The 21,327-nt window shown below is 51.6% G+C and overlaps 1 protein-coding gene across 1 annotated transcript in view; it reads right to left on the bottom strand.

Annotated features, from left to right (window-relative positions):
- Positions 1-21,327, bottom strand: part of ITPR3 (inositol 1,4,5-trisphosphate receptor type 3) — a 71,098-nt gene that overhangs the window by 45,041 nt on the left and 4,730 nt on the right. The window contains exon 2 of the mRNA XM_037052781.1: positions 10,824-10,894. Coding sequence (XP_036908676.1) covers positions 10,824-10,894 — 71 coding nt within the window. The remainder of the gene's footprint in view (positions 1-10,823; positions 10,895-21,327) is intronic.

The following is a 21,327-nucleotide window of genomic DNA, read 5'->3' as shown; positions in this document are numbered from 1 at the left end:
CACTGCGCCGGGATCCCAAGAGAGGGCTGAAGCCAGTCCTCTCTAGCTTTCTTGGAAACTTACTAGGTTGTCCAATTAATCCTTTTCTCTTACATACCCCTCCCTTAGAGCCCTACACAAACATGTCAGAAAATGCTTGTTGGGTGGATAAATAATTAGAACCCTCTGAAATGTTTGCGGACCAGCCCACACACATCTCCACACTTTTACTATGCTGTGCTTTTCACCCAAAAGCAGCCCTGTCAGAACTGCACAGGGGCCACATCTTCCTTCTCACCAAACCACAGAGCAGCAGCACAGAGGAGGAAGGCTGAGCCCACACAAGAGCCCAGCATCAAAGGCCAGGAGAAAAGTCTAGGTCCAGCCCTGGCTGGTGTAGCTCAGTGGGTTGAGTGCGGGCCTGCGAACCACATGATCACGGTTCGATTCCCAGTCAGTGTACATGCCTGGGTTGCAGGCCAGTTCTCAGCAGGGGACTCACGAAAGGCAACCATACACTGATATTTCGCTCCTTCTCTCCTTCCCTTCCCCTCTAAAGATAAATAAATAAAATCTTTTTTAAAAAGTCTGCGTCCAGGGGTTCCTATGGCAAAGACTTTTAGGAACCCCCACCTATGGGGGGCACGTGCCCATGGGTGAGGAGGGCACCTGGCTTGCAAGGCTGCAGACAAGAGGATCTTTATTTACTGAAGAAAATCAAATGCCATTCCCTGAAACAGGTAGCTAACTCTCCAAAAGCCACTGCTACTATCATTGGGTGGGAAGTCCTAGGTCCCTGGGTGGGGGCGGGGCTTGGCAGGTCTGGGTGAAGCCTGGAAACATGCCTTTTAAAGGCATTCCCCCCACCCCGCCACTCACACCCAAAATGGTTCTGATATTCAGGAAAGTTTGAAAAGCACCGGTAGGAGCTTTCAAGACCAGAAGAGCACAGAGAATACAGTTCCACAGTCACAATAACGTATAAGCCCCATACAAATCATGCAAATAGCAGTTTTTAATTTTTCACCATTTAGACTCCACTTATAGAACAAGACAACCAAGACTCCAGGATGGTTATGGAAGAGAACGCGAAGCTTATTCTGTCTCGATGCTATAAAACTGAGCGTGTGTGTGGCAGTGACGGGAAGGAGACAAGGGCAGCGTGCTTGCGGAGTGGACAGAATCAGAAACAGGTGAACTATGATACTCGGGTCTACAGAGGTGACGGTGGAAATGCTACAACAGCCACGGGGGCTATTGGGAGGTCAGGGGAGAGAATAGTGGAGGATCAGGCCAAGGGAGCGAAATTCTGGAATAAGCCGAACATGTGGAGACCTGGACGCAGCTGGCAGAAGAAACAGTGGAAAGAGCTCAGTGGAACTGCTCTCCCTGCCGCACTGCCCGAGGGGCCGCAAAACCATGCAGCTCCAACAGGGGCAAATGGCGGGCTTGCTCCGTATCACTGGGGCTCCCACCCTTGGACTCGGCAGCCTCCATTCTAAGAGCACACCTGCACTCATACAAAATGACAAGGGACAAGGATCCTCCATGCAGCACTGGCAGGAACGACAAAGATTAGCAACAGCCCAGGTGTCCCTCAGAGGGACGGGTTACATCACACGGTACAGCCATGTAGTGGAACGCACCGGGGATGTGAGAGAGCGATCAGGAAGGGACGGGGGCCCAGTGTGTGCAGCCTGAGGCCCTCCTGCTATGGGGAAGAAGCCAGTCACAGAAAGGCGAATACGGCATGATTCTGCCCACATGGCGTCCTTTTTTTTCAAATATATTCTATTGATTATACCATTACAGTTGTTCTATTTCCCCCCTTCATCCCCTCCACCCTGCACACCCCCTCCCGACCACCACCCCCTTTAGTTTATGACCACGTGTCTCAAGTTCTTTAGATTCTATATTTCCCCTACTATTCTTGCCCTCCCCACTATCTATTTTCGATCTACCGCCTATGCCACTTATTCTCTGTACCTTCTCCCCTCTCCTTCTCCTCCTCCTCCCCTGTTGCTAACCCTCCATGTGATCTCCATTTCTATGGTTCCTCTCCTGATCTAGCTGTCCTCTTAGTTTGCTTTTGTTTTAGGTGTGGTTGTTAATAACTGTGTGTTTGCTGTCCTTTCACTGTTCATATTTTTCATCTTCTTTTTCTTATATAAGTCCCTTTAGCATTTCATATAATAAGGGCTTGGTGATGATGAACTCCTTGAACTTGACCTTATCTGAGAAGCACTTTATCTGTCCTTCCATTCTAAATGAAAGTTTTGCTGGATAAAGCAATCTTGGCTGTAGGTCTTTGGATTTCATGACTTGGAATACTTCTTTCCAGCCCCTTCTTGCCTGTAAGGTCTCTTTTGAGAAATCCGCTGACAGTCTGATGGGTACTCCTTTGTAGGTGACTGTCCCCTTATCCCTTGCTGCTTCTAGGATTCTCTCCTTCATTTTAGTCTTGGCTAATGTAATTATGATGTGCCTTGGTGTGTTCCTTCTTGGGTCCAACTTCTTTGGAACTCTCTGAGCTTCCTGGATTTCCTGGAAGTCTATTTCCTTTGCCAGACTGGGGAAGTTCTCCTTTATTATTTGTTCAAATAAGTTTTCCACTCATGGCTGTTTCTTTTCCCCTTCTGGTACCCCTATAATTCGGATGTTGGAACGTTTAAAGATGTCCTGGAGGTTCCTAAGCCTCTCCTCATTTTGAATTCTTGTAACTTCACTTTTTCTGTTTGGTCATTTCTTCCTTCCTCTGGTCCACCTCCTTGATTTGAGTCCCAGTTTCCTTTCCATCACTATTGGTTTCCTGTGCATTTCCCTTCATTTCAATTAGTTTAGCCTTTGTTTGTTCCTCTAATTTGTGACTAAAATTGACCAGTTCTGTGAGCATCCTGATGACCAGTGTTTTGAACTGTGCATCTGAGAGGTTGGCTATTTCTTGGTCATTTAGAGTTATTGGCTCTGGGGCTTTGAGTTCTTCTTGAGCCATAACGTTTTGGCCTGTTTGTGCCTGTTACTTATGAGGGGCAGAGCCCTAGGTGTTCACCAGGGCCAGGCCACTCAGTCACTGGGTTGTGATGCTGTATGTGGGGGCGGGGCCAAAGGAAAGCAATGGTGGCCCCCTCTGCTGCCTCCCACCACCACCGCAGACCACGTGGTCTGTCCCACTGCTCGCGAACGTGCAACCGTGGTCAGCCCGCCACTGTGTTCGCCCATTTCGGCCTGCGCGGTCCGTCTCACTGCTCACTCCTTTGCTGGTTTATCTGCGTGTGAATGCGTGACCACAGCCACCCCCCACCCCAAGCCCTCACTGGGTCAGCCCGATGTGGAGCTGCCTGGGCACCTGGGATTGGGGGATCTTTCTTGCCAGTCCCTGCTCCACTTCTGGCTCCACCTTTTACCGGTCTGGTTGAATGGTTCATTGTTGTTGGACTTCCGTATAGTTCAATTTTCTGTTATTTGGCTGTGTCTTTGTTCTCCAAACCTTTGTTGTATTCAAACTTGGTTGTGGGAGAAGGCATAGTGTTTCCACCTACGCCTCCATCTTGGCGGAAGTCCCCACATGGCGTTCTTAGAAAAGTAAAATTCAGAGACAAAAAGTAGGATGTTGGGTGGCGGGGCAGGGGTGGAGGAAACAGACAGGGAGTTACCATTTCATGGATACGGAGTTTCAGTTTTGCGGGGATGGGCGGTAGCGACGGCTGCACAGCAGTGAGAACGTGCTTAATGCCACTCAGCTGTACACTCAGAAATGGCCAAGACGGTAAACTTTATATTAAAAATATTTACCACAATTTTTAAAAAATATTTTGAATTTCTCTTTTTTTAAAGATTTTTTTATTAATTTATCTTTAGAGGGGAAGGGAAGGAGAGAGGGAGAGAAATATCAATGTACGGTTGCCTCTCGTGGGTCCCCTGCTGGGAACTGGCCTGCAACCCAGGCATGTGCCCTGACTGGGAATCGAACCACGATCGTCTGGTTCGCAGGCCCACACTCAATCCACTGAGCTATACCAGCCAGGGCAATTTGCCACAATTTAAAAAAAAACACTTTTTAAATGCTTAAAACTATAATCGATAGACATACTAGTTTCAGGACTTCCGGCCAAGATGGAGGTGTATGTGGAAACACTGTGCCTCTTCGCACAACCAAGTTTAAAGATAACAAAGTTTTAGTAACAAAAATGCAACCAAAACACAGAAAATTGAACTATACGGAAGTCCGACAACAATGAACCATTCATCCAGACCGGTAAGAGGGGCAGAGCCAGCGGCTGGCAGAGCGGGGTTGTGCAAGAAAACTCGGCCAGACTGACCCAGGTGCGCAGACAGCAGTTGGCAGATCCCAGGCGCCAGGTGGCAAAGGGCAGACCCAGTGGGGACCCAGGGCAGCTGGCTGACCTCGGTCGCACATTCGCGCTCAGGTAGACCAGGCAACAGAGCAAGCAGTGAGACAGACCACGCGGGACGCAGCGGCAGGAAGTACCAGAGGGAACTGCCATTGCCCCTCTTTGACCCCGCCCCCACATGCCGCATCACAACCCAGTGACTAAGTTGCGCGCTCTGGTGAACACCTAGGGCTCTGCCCCTCATAAGTAACAGGCACAAACAGGCCAAAACGTTATGGCTCAAGAAGAACTTAAAGCCCCAGAGCCCATAACTCTAAGTGACCAAGAAATAGCCAACCTCTCAGATGCACAGTTCAAAACACTGGTCATCAGGATGCTCACAGAACTGGTCAATTTTAGTCACAAATTAGAGGAACAAACAAAGGTTAAACTAATTGAAATGAAAGGAAATGCACAGGAAACCAATAGTGATGGGAAGGAAACTGGGACTCAAATCAATGGAGTGGACCAGAAGGAAGAAAAAAGTGACCAAACAGAAAAGTATGAAAAAACAAGAATTCAAAATGAGGAGAGGCTTAGGAACCTCCAGAACATCTTTAAACGTTCCAACATCCGAATTATAGGGGTACCAGAAGGGGAAAAGAAACAGCCACGAGTGGAAAACTTATTTGAACAAATAATAAAGGAGAACTTCCCCAATCTGGCAAAGGAAATAGACTTCCAGGAAATCCAGGAAGCTCAGAGAGTTCCAAAGAAGTTGGACCCAAGAAGGAACACACCAAGGCACATCATCATTACATTAGCCAAGAATAAAAGGAAGGAGAGAATCCTAGAAGCAGCAAGAGATAAGGGGACAGTCACCTACAAAGGAGTTCCCATCAGACTGTCAGCTGATGTCTCAAAAGAGACCTTACAGGCAAGAAGGGGCTGCAAAGAAGTATTCCAAGTCATGAAATCCAAAGACCTACAGCCAAGATCGCTCTGTCCAGTGAAGCTTTCATTTAGAATGGAAGGGCAGATAAAGTGCTTCTCAGATAAGGTCAAGTTCAAGGAGTTCATCATCACCAAGCCCTTATTATATGAAATGTTAAAGGGACTTATCTAAGGAAAAGAAGATGAAAAATATGAACAGTGAAAGGACAGCAAACTCACAGTTATTAACAACCACACCTAAAACAAAAGCAAACTAAGAGGACAGCTAGATCAGGAGAGGAACCATAGAAATGGAGATCACATGGAGGGTTAGCAACAGGGGAGGAGGAGGAGAGGGGAGAAGGTACAGAGAATAAGTGGCATAGACAGTAGGTAAAAAATAGGGGGAGGGCAAGAATAGTAGGGGAAATATAGAATCTAAAGAACTTGAGACACGTGGTCATAAACTAAAGGGGGGGAGGGGTGTGCAGGGTGGAGGGGAATGAAGGGGGGGAATAGAACAACTGTAATTGTATAATCAACAAAATATATTTAAAAAAAGAGAGAAATACTAGTTTCAATTGGTCCAAGATGTGGAACAAAAATGAGTTCTTAAATGAAAAAAAAAGAGGAAGAGGTCTGGCTGGGTGGCTTAGGTGGCTTTGGGTTCAATCCCTGGTAAGGGCACATACCTGAGTTGTGGGTTTGATCCCCGGTCAGGGCATGTACAGAAGGCAACCGATCAATATTTCTTTCTCTCTCTCCCCCTCCTTTCTCTCTAAAATCAGTAAAAATATCCTCGGGTGAGGGTTAAAAAAAATACAGAAATGCAGTCCTGCAAGGACCATGAATTAAACCCAGTGAGACCTGTGTCGAACTTCTGACCTACCATGAGACAATAAATTTGTAAAAAAAAAAAAGGAAGAGTTCAAGATTTCTATATGCAAATATAGAAAGATCTCCAATGAATACACGCATAGTTTATAAAGTAAAAACAGCAAAGAATAGCAAAGAATAGAACAGTGCACACAGAATGCTACCTCTGTGTAAGGAGAGACGGACCATCTGACTATACGTTTGTATTTGCATAAAGGACCACGGAGGGGCACAGGGGAAACCAACGGAAGTGACTACCTGAAGGGACAACAGGGAGGGGGGCAGACTCTTTAGCTACATTTGCATGATGTTTTGAGGTTTTAACTGTATGAATAAATTACCTAGCCAGATTTTCTAACACGGTTGTCCCAGGAGACAGGACAGGAGGGAGGCGAGTGAGGGTGGGGTGGGCCACCATTGCTTCCATCTCCATCCTAGAACTGGTCTTTGTATTACTTTCATAAAAGGGGGTGGCCCCGACTAGCGTGGCTCAGTTGGTTGGGCATCATGCCAAAAAGCAAAAGGTTGCTGGTTCAGTCCTCGGTCAGGGCACAAGCCCAGGTTGCCAGATGAGTCTCTGGTCAGGATACGTGTGAGAGGCAACTGATGGATGTTTATCTCTCTCCCATCAATGTTTCTCCTCCTCTCTTTCTCCCTCCCTTCCCCTCTCTCTAAAAATAATAATTAAAAATTTTTAAAGGAAAAAAGATTAAGAACAAATTTTTAAGTGGCCAATAAACATATGAAAAGATGCCCCATCTCACTAGTAGTCAGAGGAATAGAAATTAAAACCACAGTAAGATGGCACTCCACACCCAGGGGGCTGGAAGAAGCATAAGCGGGACAAAGCCAAGTGAGCGAGAGTGGAGGTGGAGCAAGTGGCCGAACCCACAGGCTGTCGGGGTGAGGGAGGTAGCGAGCAGGGTGAGGGGTGAGTGGACACAGCCCGCATGGAAGGCAGCAGGGCCTTTCATCCCACCCAGGACGCCCCACCCTCAGGACGCGTGAGCCCAAGGAGATGCACACACGTGCACAGACGCTTGATCGCCGCAGCAGAGTGGACAATGACCAAAACTGGAAATTTGCTGAGTGGCCATCAATAGGAGAACTGATAAACGGATTGTCGTTTGCTCACCAGTGGAATATTATTACATAACAATTAAACAGATGAACTAGAGCCACAATCACCAACACAGATAAACCTCAAATACAGTACAAAATGAAAAAGTGCAGAAAGCCCGAACGGACGGCACCTTTAACATACAGCTGTGTCAAAGCAGAAAGCAGTTCCCATAACAGTCTAGGATACAGCCTTCTGTATTATCAGCAAAAGCAGAAAAACAGGCCCCTGAGTGGTGCACCCCAGTTTCTGAGAGGGTTTGCCTGTGGAGAGGGAGGGAAGGGGGGTGGTCAGGGGGGCAACACAGAAGGCTTAGGTCACTGGCACAACGGTTATGATTTTAAAGATGCAAGGATCTGAAATAAACATGGTTAAAGGGATTTGATAGAGCACAGTGGTGAGTACATAGGTGTGCGTTATTTTTCTCTTTTGTGTAGAGTTGATGTCTTAATAATAATAAAAATACCAATAAACGGGGCTTGGAAGGCAGACAGGTAGAGCAGAGGCATAAGGATGGGGGGACCCCTGCACAGGGAGGCCACCTCATCAACCGCTCCCAGCACTTGCCCCCACCAGTCTGGGAGGGCAAGTGACCCCTGAACATTTTTCTGGTCTTTCTCACAGCTGGGGCTGTGAGCTCTGACTTCGCCTAGGTAGAGGGGGAGGCACGGGTCACCTGAGGCCCCAGCCTGGAGGTGGACAAGAAGAAGGAGCTCATGGGAGGAACATACCCAGACCCTGGGCCAGCCAGCAGCACCCGATTCAGAGCAGCCACACTCGAAGACCCCTACAGAGAACCAGAGTTCCGGGAGCCTGGGCTGGCATCAGGTGCTCTGCACATGGGGATGTCAGCAGCTTGGGCCTCTCAGGGCTCTGCAAACTCTGGAAAGAATTCCCAGAACATGCTGGGGCTCGGGTGGCCTTGAAAGATGGCTAACACTGAAAACACCAACAAGGTGCCAGTCAGGGCCAGAAGGAGGCCGGGTGGGGGCTTCATGCAGCAGGTGAAGGAGAGTCAGCCTGGAATGGCTGGAGGTCACTGGGGGAAGAGGGACAGCCAACAGGCCCAGCAATGGCCAGCCCACCCCAGGGTGGCCTTGTGACATAACCATTCCTGACCACCTCTAGCCACCTTCTTAAATGCCTGCCACCACCCCACATCCTTGCTGGGACCTCCCCAGAGGCCGGGTGTTTGCAGGAATCAGGGGACAAAGAGTAGAACTCTCCCTCCACCTTTCTCTTCTCTGGGCTTCAGTGTCAAATCTGAAGAGGCTGGAGTCCATCTCTCGTCCCAAGTTCTAATGCTCCAACTTGGACCCACCAGCCAAGAGAGACCTCTGCCTGCCTCCCTCCAACACCACAGGCCAGGGTCTGGGGCTGAGAAGCAGGAGGAGGTGGGAGGCTGAGTCAAAGAGCTGGCTGGGCCCAATGAGTTGGCGCTGCTTCTGGACCGTAGGGAGGGCCCTGCTCACAGGCTTTGGGAGAAGGAGGAGGAAGAGAAAGGCAGGAGCGGGAAGGAGTGATAGGAGAAGGGCAGGGAGTCAAAGAAGCATTTCTCCTCCTAAGTGGCATTTTTGTCATCAGAAACTGGCCTCAACCTCCATCCACTGAAACTGTAAGGGAAATCCTCTGCCACATCAACTCCTGTCACCACCTGTCACACCACAAAGCTGACCGCACACACGTTCTCCTCTCAGCTCCAGTCCCTCCCTGACCTGGGGGAACTTCACCCTTGCGGCCCTCACCACTCACTCTCTTACTAAGTTCTTCCCCGGATTTACCTAGATTCCTAGCTGGAGAGGACACCCGCCCCCCTCCAGCAGCAGCTTCAAAGCCCTCCGGATTCTGGCTGCAGGAGAGCCCAGAGCCCCGGCTCTATCCACTCATAACCTTCAGGACCCAGGGGCAGGTGTGGTCAGAGCATCGCTAAAGCTGCAGGCTTGCACCAGCACCCCTTAGCCCCCAGAACCTGGGCCCAGTGCCTTTGTGTTTGGGCTCAACCAGGGACTCTGGTGGGTCATGTCTCCAGGACCCAGAACAGCCAGGCCTGAGAGAGGCAGCACAGGCAAAGGCAGCCAGGAGAGGGGCTAGTACGTGATTTTATTCTTCACATGTGTACTGGGCACTCACTATGTGGCAGACACCGCAAATAAAACAGTGAATAAAACAGACAGAAATCCCTGCCTTGGTGGAGCTGATACTCTAGTGGAGGAGACAGATGATAAACAAATCACTAAAATACATGGAGTATGCAGATTCATGCTATGGAGAAAAAAAGCAGAGAAGGGAGACTGGGGAGGAGGGACAACTTTACATCGAGTGGTCAGAGAACGCCCCACTGAGGATAGGAGACCTGAAGCTGCGGAGGGCATGAGCCACGTGGGTATTTGGGTAAGAGCCTTGCAGGCAGAGGGAACAGCAGGTGCAAAGGTGCAGAGGTGGAGGCATGGCTGGTACACGTGAGGAACAGCAGAGGCTGGTGTGACTGGAAGAAGAAAGATCAATGCGGGGAAGAGGATGAGAGGAGAGGATGCAGGGCAGAGGGGTCTATGGTGGTGAGGAAAGTCCAGTGCCACAGGCAGTTCCCACATATCCAGACATGTCCCCTAAGAAAGACCCCCCCAAGCAAAGCCCCCACTCACAGGCCCACGTTGGAAGCAGGAGCTGAAGAGTAGACATGGGGACCCTCTGTAGGCTGGAAGGAACCCCCTCCCCATCTTCTCTGCACTACAATGGATGGGCAAGGCCCAAGGCAGACAGCCAAGGATGACACAGTATCACCTTGAATCCTGCTCCCCCCACAGCATCCCTCTCCAGGATAATTGCAGCTAATCTCTCCCCAGAGGAGCAGCCACGTGGGCAGACAAGGCAGCAGTGGCCTGGCATGTTCCTACCCGCTCCCAACCTGCCCTTCATGCACAGGATGCATCTGTCTTGCTGTCTCTGCCTCACAGGTACTCACAATAACACCTTACCCTGGCTGGGCACAGTGACAGCAGGGTATTTTTTAATCCTCACAAGGGCCCTAGGGCCTTCGGGGTGGAGCTGAGGAGCAGCCCACTGACCACCAAGAACACAGAGGCCCGGAGGGAAGGCAGTGCCCAGGGTTACTCAGCAGGGTCAGGTCTGGGCTCCTCAAGCTCCCTAGGGCAGGAGTCATCCACACCACATGGGGCTGAGGACACAGCCAGGGTCAGGCGAAGGAACCTGGAGACTATCAGGTCCAATGAGATGAGGAGACTCAGCACAGAGAAGGGCTCTCACCCTGGGCCTCCTAATGCCTGGGGAAATTCGCTCTCCCTCCCCTTTCCCTCAGAAAACGCCCAGCCAAGCAGACAAAGAAAGCCCTGTGGCTGGTGGAGAGCTGGAGGTGGAGGGGCAGACCTCGCCAGGAGTGGGTGTGCTCTGAGAAGNGGGTCGGGGTGGGCAGCAGTGCAGGCCCTGGGGCTCCTCAGACAGCAGCCGGAGGCCTGGGCAGCCTCCTCTGACCGGCACTTGGGGCTGAATGGGGCTGAATGACTCAGTCCCAGGTCTGTGACTCAGCAGCCTGAGAGGCGAGTTTGCATCGGGAGTGGAAGTCTTACCTCGAAACTTCTTGGGGGGGTTGTCCAGGTCCCCAGCCGCAGGCTCCACCACACAGCGGTCATCCACCAGCCTGGGGGACAAGGCAGCTGGGTCAACGGGAGAAAAGAAGCCCATCTCCCCACAGCATCGCTCCCTCAGGGAGGGGATTCCAGGGCACCGGGGAGGCCTCCAAAGAAACCTCTCCACCACAGACAACCCCTCACCATCAAGTCATTCTCTTTCCTGGTGAAAAGGCAAAATCTCTGGGAGTGGGGGTGGGAGAGCCCCCCGGAATAAGCACAGAGCCACATGCCACCCCTCCACCCCCACTGCAGCTAGAGCTGTCCTGTGAGGTCGGTCCTGCTGCCCATCTGGGCTGTCACACTCTGGGGGTACAACTCTTGCCATAACCTGGACACCCTGCTTTCCAGATCTGAAAGGGCAGTGGGCGATGCAGGAAGGAGAGAGAAAGGAACCAAGAGAGAGGAAGACAAAATCAGAAAGAGGAACAGAGAGCAAGAGAGAGAGAGTCAGAGGGAGGGAGGGAGGGGCAGAGAGAGAAGGAAGAGACAAAAAGATAAACAGGCTAAGAAACGGAGGCAGAGAGAGACCAGAGGCAGATGGACAGATGAGAAGCTCATGAGACACCACACTAGGTGACAAGCCTTTGGGTCTCAAAGACAGGACAATACATCTTGCACCCTCCCGACCTCAGTCAGGCCCCATTTCTCACCCTCTTCTTTACCCCTTTACCACCATGGCCAGGGTTAATCCCAAATCTCTGCAGGACATCCACCCACACACTCATTCGCTTCCATGTGTAAAAGTCTTCAATGCCATCCCAGCCTTGACAATAAAGTAATGATGAGAACCCACCATCTCAGCACCTCACCAGTGTTACCTCTGAATTCTCAACCTCCCCACAAGGGGCAAGTCGTTCACACCATTTTACAAAGAAAACTGAAAACCGGGTTTGAATGTTGAATATGCAGAATGGGCATTATGTAATCTCTGTGTACATTAGGGCCAGAAATAGGTGCTCCGAAGCATGTTTATTTTTCTGGATATTGTGTAGGACCTGGATACTGTGTGGGGAAGTCACGGTGAGAGGGCAGCTTGCACTAGGTGGACACTAGGTGGACACTCTAGGTGTCCCTCCCTGTCCCCAGCCTCCAGCATGGCTCAGCCCTTGGCTCCCGCCCCTTCTCCATTCGAACTTACGCCCTTGGTCATTTCAGCCACACTTATGGGTTCCAAGCACGACTTACACTCACTGATGACTCCCCACAACCCCCCACTTCCACCCATTCCTCTTCCCCCAAAGTCCAGACTTGGAAATCTCACAGCCCACATTGTGTCTCCACTTGGACATCCACGGGCACTGCAAACTAGGTAGTTCCAAACTGAGCCTCTGGTCTTCCACCTAAAGGTGCTCCTCTTAAAGTCCTCCCCATCCCAGCCCATCCTTCCTTCCTCACTTGGGCCAAAAACCACCGGCCAGTCCGTGGGTCCTATCTTCCACTTGCACCGACTGTCAGGAAACCCTGTGGGCTCTACAAGATACATGCACAACCTGACCTCTTATCACCGCTGCCGCCGCCGCCGCCACCACATCCAGGCCCCACCATCCCTCACCTGGATTTCTGTAACTGCCTTTTCCTTGGTCTCCTGCTGCATCCTCTCCCCTCCCCCCTCCCCAGACTGTTCCCCACCCAGCTCCAGAAGGATCACTTCAAAAAGCAGGTCAAATCAGGGCTCTAGACCCACTCATCTCAGAGTAAAGCCAAGAATTCACGATGGCCTGAGAGACCCCTCTCACCTCTCTGACTTCACCCCCTCCCGCTTCCCACTTGCCCTCCCTGCTCCAGCCACAGCCCTCCCCCGGGCCCCTCACACTTTCCCAGACATCTGGCACTGCCTCTTCCCTCTGCCTGAAACCCACTGCCCCCAGATGGGTTTGAGGGTGTGCTCAAATGGCCCTGCACAGCCTCCCTCCTCCTCCTCCTTTTTAAAATTGTAAATGGCTCTTTTCTATGCTCCTCATCCACCTGCCTGCCTCACTGTTCTCCACAGCACTCATCCCCCCTGGACCTGCTATACGCTCTACTTACTTCTTTTGGTTACTGTCACCCCAGCCTCGTGGGGTGGAACGTACATGAGGACAAGGATGTGTCCATTTTGCTCCTTTCCGTACTCCCAGCATCTAGACCACTGCCTGGCCCAGAGCAGGTGCACACGAAGTACACACTGAGTGAATTAATTTATTTTACCAGCTGCTGAGGAAAGTACATAAAAAGCAAAAAATAAGGTCCTTGACTTGGGGAGTTTAAATCTTATTAGGAAGACAAGTCACATACCCAGAAATGTTAATGATATAAGCAATAATGCATAGGTGCCAACTGGTGGGACCAGCTGTGAATTTTGTGGGAATTCAGGGGAGGAAGAGGTCAGGGCCTAGCCAATCAGCGAAGGCATGAAAGAACAGACAGGAACTGTGCAGAGCCTTGAATAATTCATAGAATTTCTTGTTAAGACATTAGTGAATCAGATTAGCTGGTTGTCTCTTAGCAAAGCCCTGAGGGGAGGGGACCTAGGTGGATAAATTTTGGTGGGGGAGGGGAAAGAGCATTGGCTAGGGCCTGGGACAGTGCCAGGGTTGCTGACCAGCCCCAGGGAAGAATGGAGAGGCTGGGACAGCCCCCGTCTTGACCAGTGCACAAGCCTTGTGGGGGTCCCTCCCAGAGACTCCCTCGGACCCCTCTCCTCCCTTGGGAGCTCCCTGTCTGGCTCACATGTGCCCTGAAAAAAGACGTACAAATTCACATGCTTGGCTTGCTTTTTGTAATCTTCCTGGCACAAATCCACCTGGCCATTATGTGGGTGTACATCTGTCCCCACCCACTCTGGCACAGCTTCTGAAGCCCTGATGTCTCCAACTCAGCCCCTCCCCAGAGCCCAGGGGTCTAGAACGCATTGGGAGTGCACGTTGAAGCCATTTAGAGAAGGGGAGGGAGAGGGACTGGGCAGGAGGAGAATTTTTTAATTATTTATTTACTTATCTTTAGATGGGAAGGAGAGAGGGAGAGAAACATCAATGTATGGTTGCCTTTCGTGAGTCCCCTGCTGGGAGTTGGCCTGCAGGGAACCGGCCTGCAACCCCCGCATGTGCCCTGACTGGGAATCGAACCGCCATCCTCTGGTTCGCAGGCCTGTGCTCAACCCACTGAGCTACACCAGCCAGGGCCGGCAGGAGGAGAATTTCAAACAAGGTTGGGAACATCCCAAACCTGCCCAGAAATGATCTGTAACAGGGACCACAACGGAGGAGCAAGCCATGCGGGGGCTTCCTAAGATATCAGGAAAACAAGGTCAGCGGATGGGACTTTCAGAGGTTCCTCCCAGCTGACATTCCACACTCCGTCCTTCACGCCTTCACCTGCCCGTCCCAGACTCGCAGAATCAACCCGGCCCCGGGGAACTCTGGGCTACTGCTCTGCACCCCTCCCGGGAACCTCTAGGGGTGGCACCTTGCACTCTTCATCTTTTCATTTTTCATTTGGTACTTAGGGCAGCCCCCAACCTAGCCTGCAGGCAAAAAAAAAAGGCCTCCATCTGCAACAGGTTGAGAAAGTTCCAAATGTCCCCAAGCGCCCCAGCAGGGCCTCCTCCCCTCCATTCCTCACTAGGGCTGAGGCTTCCTATGAAGGTGCTATTAGGCGGTGCGCAGTGGAGGGGGTGGCGTGGGCCAAAAGGGTGTTGCGTGAAGCCATTTAACTGGTAAGCAGGAAAGTCCTTATCAGATGGGCTGCGGAGAGCCCTGAGTCCGACTGGAGGCCCGTGCTGGGGACACCAGATGGGTACGTTTTTGATGAAGAGCTGATTCAGAGTGCAAGGCAGACCCAGATGCAGGGAGCAGCTTCGTGGGAGTCGCTGTGCACGAGGTCCCCACCAGGCCCCGCCCTCTGACACACTCTAGCGCCGGCAGAGGCCTCCGGCCCCGCCCTCGCCCCAGCCCCCAACAACGGAGCGAAACTCGCCGCCAGACAGCCTGCCTCTGACTGCAAGTTGCAGCCAGGACGCTGGGCCTCCGCCCCGGCGCGCGCCCAAGCTGGCGACGCGCCGTCTGCGCTCGCGCTTTCCTTCCCTCCCGCGCTCGGCTGGCCACGGAGGGCCGCCTTGAGGGGCCCCTCTCTATTCTGGTGGCACCTGCTTCCCGGTCCGTAACTCCCCCCTTCACAGGGGCATTTGTGTTTATTAAACTAGTTCCTCACAGGTGTCGGGCTTCCCTTACACACTTGGAGCTGTAAACAGAGCCGAGCTCTCCAGGGGGAGGTGGCCCTGTTCCTTCATCATCCCACTCCGGAGCGCTGTACTGAAAGTCCTGGGAAGGGCCTACTCCCAACCTCCGCCAGCCCACTGATCAAACTGTCCCACCTGCCTACAGAAGCCCGGTCCAGTCTGGCCAATTTCAAGGCTGCACTTAGAGCTCCTGCAGAGATCCCGGCCCATTCCTACCACAGGTATTGCCCCTCCTCTAAAGGTAGGCAGGTGGCACCCCATCCTCAATCACGTTAGAAACACTATTCCTGCAAGTGTGGAACACGTTCTAATTTAGAAGTCGTTTTTACACCTAATACCTCAGGGCATTCTTACCACCATCCGGCGTGAGGGTCAGAGAGAAGAGGGCCCCAGGCCACATATACAACTCCAGACCCGATCCATTCAGCAAAACCTCACTCAGAGCAGATTATGCACTGGGTGTGGTCCCTACACTCTAGAAGCTCATACCCACCACGCCAGTGCCCTGAAGACAGAAGCCAAGTCCCATTCCCTTGCACTGTCCCCACCCCTTGCAGGACCCTCAGAGGAGCTGGTTGACAACTCTGCTTTAGAAAGGCTTGGAGGAGGGCACTGTCCCCAGAACGTTCATGGGGTGAGAGGAAAGTAGATGTATGCAGGGACCTGGGTGGCCCCATTCTGCCCGGGGTGGACTTTGAGATCCGTGGTAGGCACCACCGAAAAGGCAGTGGGGCGAGTCAATGCTAACTGGAAAGATTAGATAAGGAGGAGGAAGGAATAGCTAGGAGTGGGATGAGTGATTATCCCAGAGTGGGTCTGAATCAGACCCACTGATTCAAAGGCCTGAATCAAAGCCCTACCTGCCAAGGTCCCGAACAAACAACCACTGGAGGAGGAACTGCGGACTGGGCAAAGGCCCACGGGACCCTAGACAGCCCCTCCCCAATCCAGCTCAGAGCCTACGGCGTGGAGGGGCACTGAGTAGTACTTGTCACACAATAAGGAAAGGGAACAGACAGCTCCAGACCCTAGGTCTCCTGACTGTCAGTCCAGGGCACGGGCCACCACCCCACAGGTCTAGGCCAGAGCCAAGGAAGGCCACTCCCTCTGCAGGCACTAGCAGAATACTGGGATTGGCTGGTGGTGGATGGGGAGCCTTGGGGTCCCCTTCTCGGGATACCCGAAGTCACGCCCATAGGCGGGGATGGGAAGGAATATTGGGTCAGGAGTCCAGGTTCACTGGCTGCGGTCCCTGGCTCATCAAAGAAGAGAAACTGACTTCTACAGCCCTGCACAAACATCCATTTACTTAACCTCTACTATTTTTCTTTACGGAGGATCTGCCCTGTGCCACATGAGGGGCCAGATTGCACAAGCATGCAATTGCTGTGTTGAAATCGTGCAATTTCAACACAAGCATGCCTCAGCCCTTCAAAGAGTTTAAGCCTAGAAAGGATAGAAAGCCACCAACTCAGAGAACCCCAAGAGTCTTGCCAGCCCTGGCTGGTGTAGCTCAGTGCATTGAGCACGGGCCTGTGAAGCAAAGGGTCGCCGGTTCGATTTCCAGTCAGGGCACACACCTGGGTTGCAGGCCAGGTCCCCATTAAGGGACACATGAGAGGCAACCACACATTGATGTTTCTCTCCCACTCTTTCTCCTTCCCATCCCCTCTCTCTAAAAATAAATAAAATATTTTATAAAAAAGAGTCTTGCCGGTGAGGAATAGAGGTAGCAAAAATGACTAAAGTTGGCCCAATAGAAATAAAGTTCCCTGGCTAGTACGCAGGTCTTCAGGGCGCTGCCTCTGCTTGAGGCTGCATTTCTGACTCTCAGGACTCAGTGAACTCTGGCAAGTCCTGGGGTCTCAAAAGGGCTGCTGGGAGCATGGAAACATGTATCTGTTAGGCCAAGGGGAAGAGAGTCAGGGAGCAGCAGAGACAAGAGGGAAAGCTGAGACAGAGAAGGGGCGCCACCAGGAGTCACCCAGCCAGTACCGCCCCCCACCACACACACACACACACACACACACACACACACACAAGCCTCCGGGCCAGGGCCTTTCTTTCTCCTGCTCTCCATAAGCAGGAACCGGACCCAGCCAGTTGGGGTCCGGTCAAGCCCCGGCTGACAGGCGTGCCCCGCCCAGCCCAGACCTCCACAGAGCTCTCTGAGACAGGCAGCAAAGCAGCCCTGACAAACCCAGAATGTGAGACAGGCTACAGCACAACCAACCTGCCTCAGGAACTCGGTACCTTGGTGGGGGGAAAAAGAGGTGGAGCCCTAGCCAGGTGGCTCAATTGGTTGGAATGTTGTCCCCATACACCAAAAGGTTGCGGGTTCGATCCTGGTCAGGGCATGTACCTAGGTTACAGGGTTCCATCAGTCAGCATGTTCAGATAGCAACCAATCAATTTCTTTTCTCTCACATCAGTGTTTCTCTCTCTCTCCCTTCCTCTTTCTCCAAAGTCAATAAACGTGCCCTCAGGTGACGATTTAAAAAAAAAGAGGCGGAGGTCAGCACTCTGTTTTAGATTAAAGGAGATTTAAGAGGCGTAAGAGTTAAATGTAACAAGTATACCTCAACCAGACCCAGAATTAAAGAAACTAGTGGTCAAAGCCAGAGGACAAGGGGGCACATCTGACTGTGGACTGCACACAGGGAGCTGTTAGGGAGTTATAGGTTGCTGGGATGGCTGTATGACGGAAATAGGAACGAACAATAAAAGAAAGAAGAAGTGGGCCCTGGGTGGTGTGGCTCAGTGGACTGAGTACCAGCCTGAGAACGAAAGGGTCACTCGTTCGATTCCCAGTCAGGGGACATGTCTGGGTTGCAGGCCAGGTGCCCAGTGGAGGGTGTGTGAGAGGCAACCCCATGTTGATGTTTCTCTCCCTCTCTTTCTCCTTCCCTTCCACTCTCTATAAATAAATAAATAAAATATTTTTAAAAAGAAGTGGGATTATATCCTCATTTCTTAGAGATGTACAGTGAAGTATTTAGGGGTGAAAACATGTAATGTATATAATTTACCATAAAACACTTCAGCAAAAAAGAGACGCGGCAAACATGCCAAATTATAGACAATTTTTAAGTCTAAGATGTGGGTAGACGGGTGTTCTGAATTGTCCTTTCTGACCTCAGGCTCAGAGAATAGTTCAGTGGACTGAGCACTGATCTGAGAACCAGTTCAACTGCCCAGCAGGGCACATGCCTGGGTTGCGGGCTGGGTCTCACAGCCGAGAGGTAACGGAGGCAACTAACCGATGTTTCTCTCCCTCTCTTTCTCCTTCCCTTCTCCTCTCTCTAAAAATAAATGTAAATCTTTTTAAGAAATAGGTTGTTCTCTCTTCTTTTCCTGAATTATGAAGAGACAAAGTGACAGTGAAGGCTCAAGCCACCAACTATAAAAGCTCTGTGAATTCTGCCCATTGCCATCAGCAGCATCCCTCATAAGCGACCCAGACTTAACTCTCCTCCCGGTGAGCAGTATCACCCATTTGTAGACCGGCCTCCCAGAGGAGAAGGCTGGAGCGAGGGGGCGACAGCTGGCTGGCTGGCTGGCTGGCTGGCAGTGATTTGCAAACCAAAGGTGCACAGGTGTCACCCAGAGCACCTGCAGCTGCCCCAGGCTGAGATTTGTGATCCCTGCCTCTCCCGGCTCTGCCCACCTACCAGCCAAAAAAATACCTTACACACCTTCACAGCCCACTGTAATTATTCTACTCCCCTACTTAATCCCCTGCAAGGAGTTGCTCTAGCCTATCTGCCCAAGTGGATACCGCTCTGCTGTCCTCACCCAGCCCAGCCCACACCCTGGGCTCACTGTAGTGTCAAGGCCCAGCCTCATTTCTGCACCACGGTCCTGGGTGTAAAAGGCCCTTAGCCTTCACTCCAAAGATGCCTGCTGTGTGACCCTGCTCATCTAGGGTCCCCCTCATCCCATTTAGGACCCCCCTCACTAAGCCAGGGGTCCTCACTGTGGGTAAAATGCTGGGTACTGTTGCCACTCCTGGCATGACCAGCGTGACGCCCTCAGGGTGTTAGGGCTCAGGGCTCCCAAGTGAGGAGATTACTGGAGATTTGGGTTCCGCTCTCCTCCCCTTCCACCAGACCTTCTTCCCGCCTCTCTCACAGCCTGGCTTCCTGGGAGGAGCACCCAGCTCCACATGGAATGAAGTAGGGAGAGCAGGCCTAGGGATGGATCGCAGGGACTCCAGACGTGGGCTCAGGGGTAATGGAAACCCAGAAACCTCCCCCGAAGCTGAGAGCAGAACACTGGTGTGGCCCCGCCCTAAAATTCAGCACCTCATCCCACCACCAGTCCTAGGCACTGGCCCACCCACCCCACAGCCCAGCTGGGCTGAGCCAGGAGAGTATATGGGCTCAGGAATTTAGAGTATGGCAGCGTGAGCAAGAGGTGTACAGCAGCGTTGCTTTGGCCGACTAGGAGTCGTACAAGGCCTAGGTCCCTAAAGCTCTGTGGTGGAAATGGGACCGATTCTGACCCGCAAGGCCCTTTCCCATTACGGGCACCACACCCAACCTCCAGGGCAGAGGCTGGTCTTACTCTCCACACCCCCAGTACAAGATTCTCAAACTTGTGGCACGAAGAGAGCCACACCTGTGGGCACAGCACCCCCATGTCCACGCCTCTGCCACCAGAGAGAGCCTCTGAAAAAAGACATATGCCTTCCCTCTGGTCTCAGAATTCCACTTCTAGGAATTTATCCTGAGAGAACAATTGGGCAAGTGTCCCAGCATGTTCGGACTGAGATGTTCGGTGCTGATTGTCTGTAATGGCAAAAACTGAGAAGCAACCTCATGGGGCACTCAAGAGTCGGGAAATTTTAGTTTAAGTTAATAGTTAATAAACCTAGTAGTTAATGCATGTGAAAAGCTATTGTTTCAGGAACTGCAGATACGGCCCACCCTGACTCCAGGAGACCACAGGCGACTGACCTTCGTGCTCCAGAAGAGACCACAGGGATCAAGGTGGTATCCAGCCAGTCCACCGCCCAGGACACAGAAAGAAAACCACCGGTCAGCAGCTGAAGGAATGTTAGGGGAATTGCCGGGCTGCAACTTTTAACCTCTTTCCCGAATCCCAGGTCCCTTACCTGTACTTTTTCCCCTTGAATTCCAAACCCCTTTCCTACACTTTTCTTCTCCTTATAAAAAGGGCTGTTTAACATGGAATTTAAGACAGTCCGTTAGGGTGCAAACCCGCCATCTTCTCAGATCACCGGCCATCTGAATACGGTGCCCGCAAAGACGGAACCCCTGTCTCTGCTTACTGGGTCTGGTGGCGACAGGCCGACTTTCTGGTTTCCAACCTGAGTGCCCGACACTAGAGTTACTTAAATCAGTGCAGGTTCATCATACCGTGGGATGCCAGGCAGCCCTGACGGGGGTGTGCTGGCATGGGAAATACACCTCAGCCTGTCCCCGAAAATACAGGGTATGAAGACCTGTGTGCAGTTTCATATCCTTTCGTAATTGTTTATCTGTGTAGGTGAAAAGGCTGGGTTCACATACAGAATGTGAATATCAGACGCAATGGTATTATTACAGGTCATTTTTGAGTTTTTCAGGGTTACTCCATGCAGCATATATTGCATTTTAATCAGAAAAAAATAGGTTATTTTCAAAAAACTAGTTGCATGGATTGGCCCAGCTGAGGCCAAGCCTCTGCCTTAGGACAGGATACATCATCTCGTTCCAGTGAAATCGCCATTACATGAAAACCAAGGACAGGTCTGGCATCTGCCCCATAGGAATGCGGTCTGCCCAGGGCGGGGCCCCCTCCTGGAATTATGTGGTCTCGGAGACAGAAGGCTCAAAAGGCTCTTAAGGACCATCTCCCCACTGTGCAGACCAGAACAGGCTGAAACTCTGGTGCAGATACTACTGATTCCCTGGTGACTAGAACAGTGCCCCAACACACAGTAGGTGCTCAGTAAATGTTTGTTGAATGACTTAATGAAGTCTGATGAAGGCTAAGAGATGGACTCTTTGGACCAAGAGGCAGGCAGACCCAACACGCAGACCTCCTCACAGCCTGTAGTCTAGGGGGGCCTCAGATTAGGGATCCCAGCCCCTGGTAGGCATTAAAACCACCAGAGGAGACTTTAAAGAATCCAACCCTCAGACACCAGCCCTAGAAGTGGCAATACAGTTGGTATGACATGGGACTTGGGAGCTGGAATTTTTTTTTAATATTTTATTT

This window comes from Sturnira hondurensis, unplaced genomic scaffold, assembly GCF_014824575.4.
Source record: "Sturnira hondurensis isolate 20B ecotype Veracruz unplaced genomic scaffold, ASM1482457v3 Scaffold0007578, whole genome shotgun sequence".
Classification (NCBI taxonomy): Eukaryota; Metazoa; Chordata; class Mammalia; order Chiroptera; family Phyllostomidae; genus Sturnira; species Sturnira hondurensis.
Note: the sequence above shows the minus strand (reverse complement) of the source record. Positions and strands in the feature narration are given on the sequence as shown.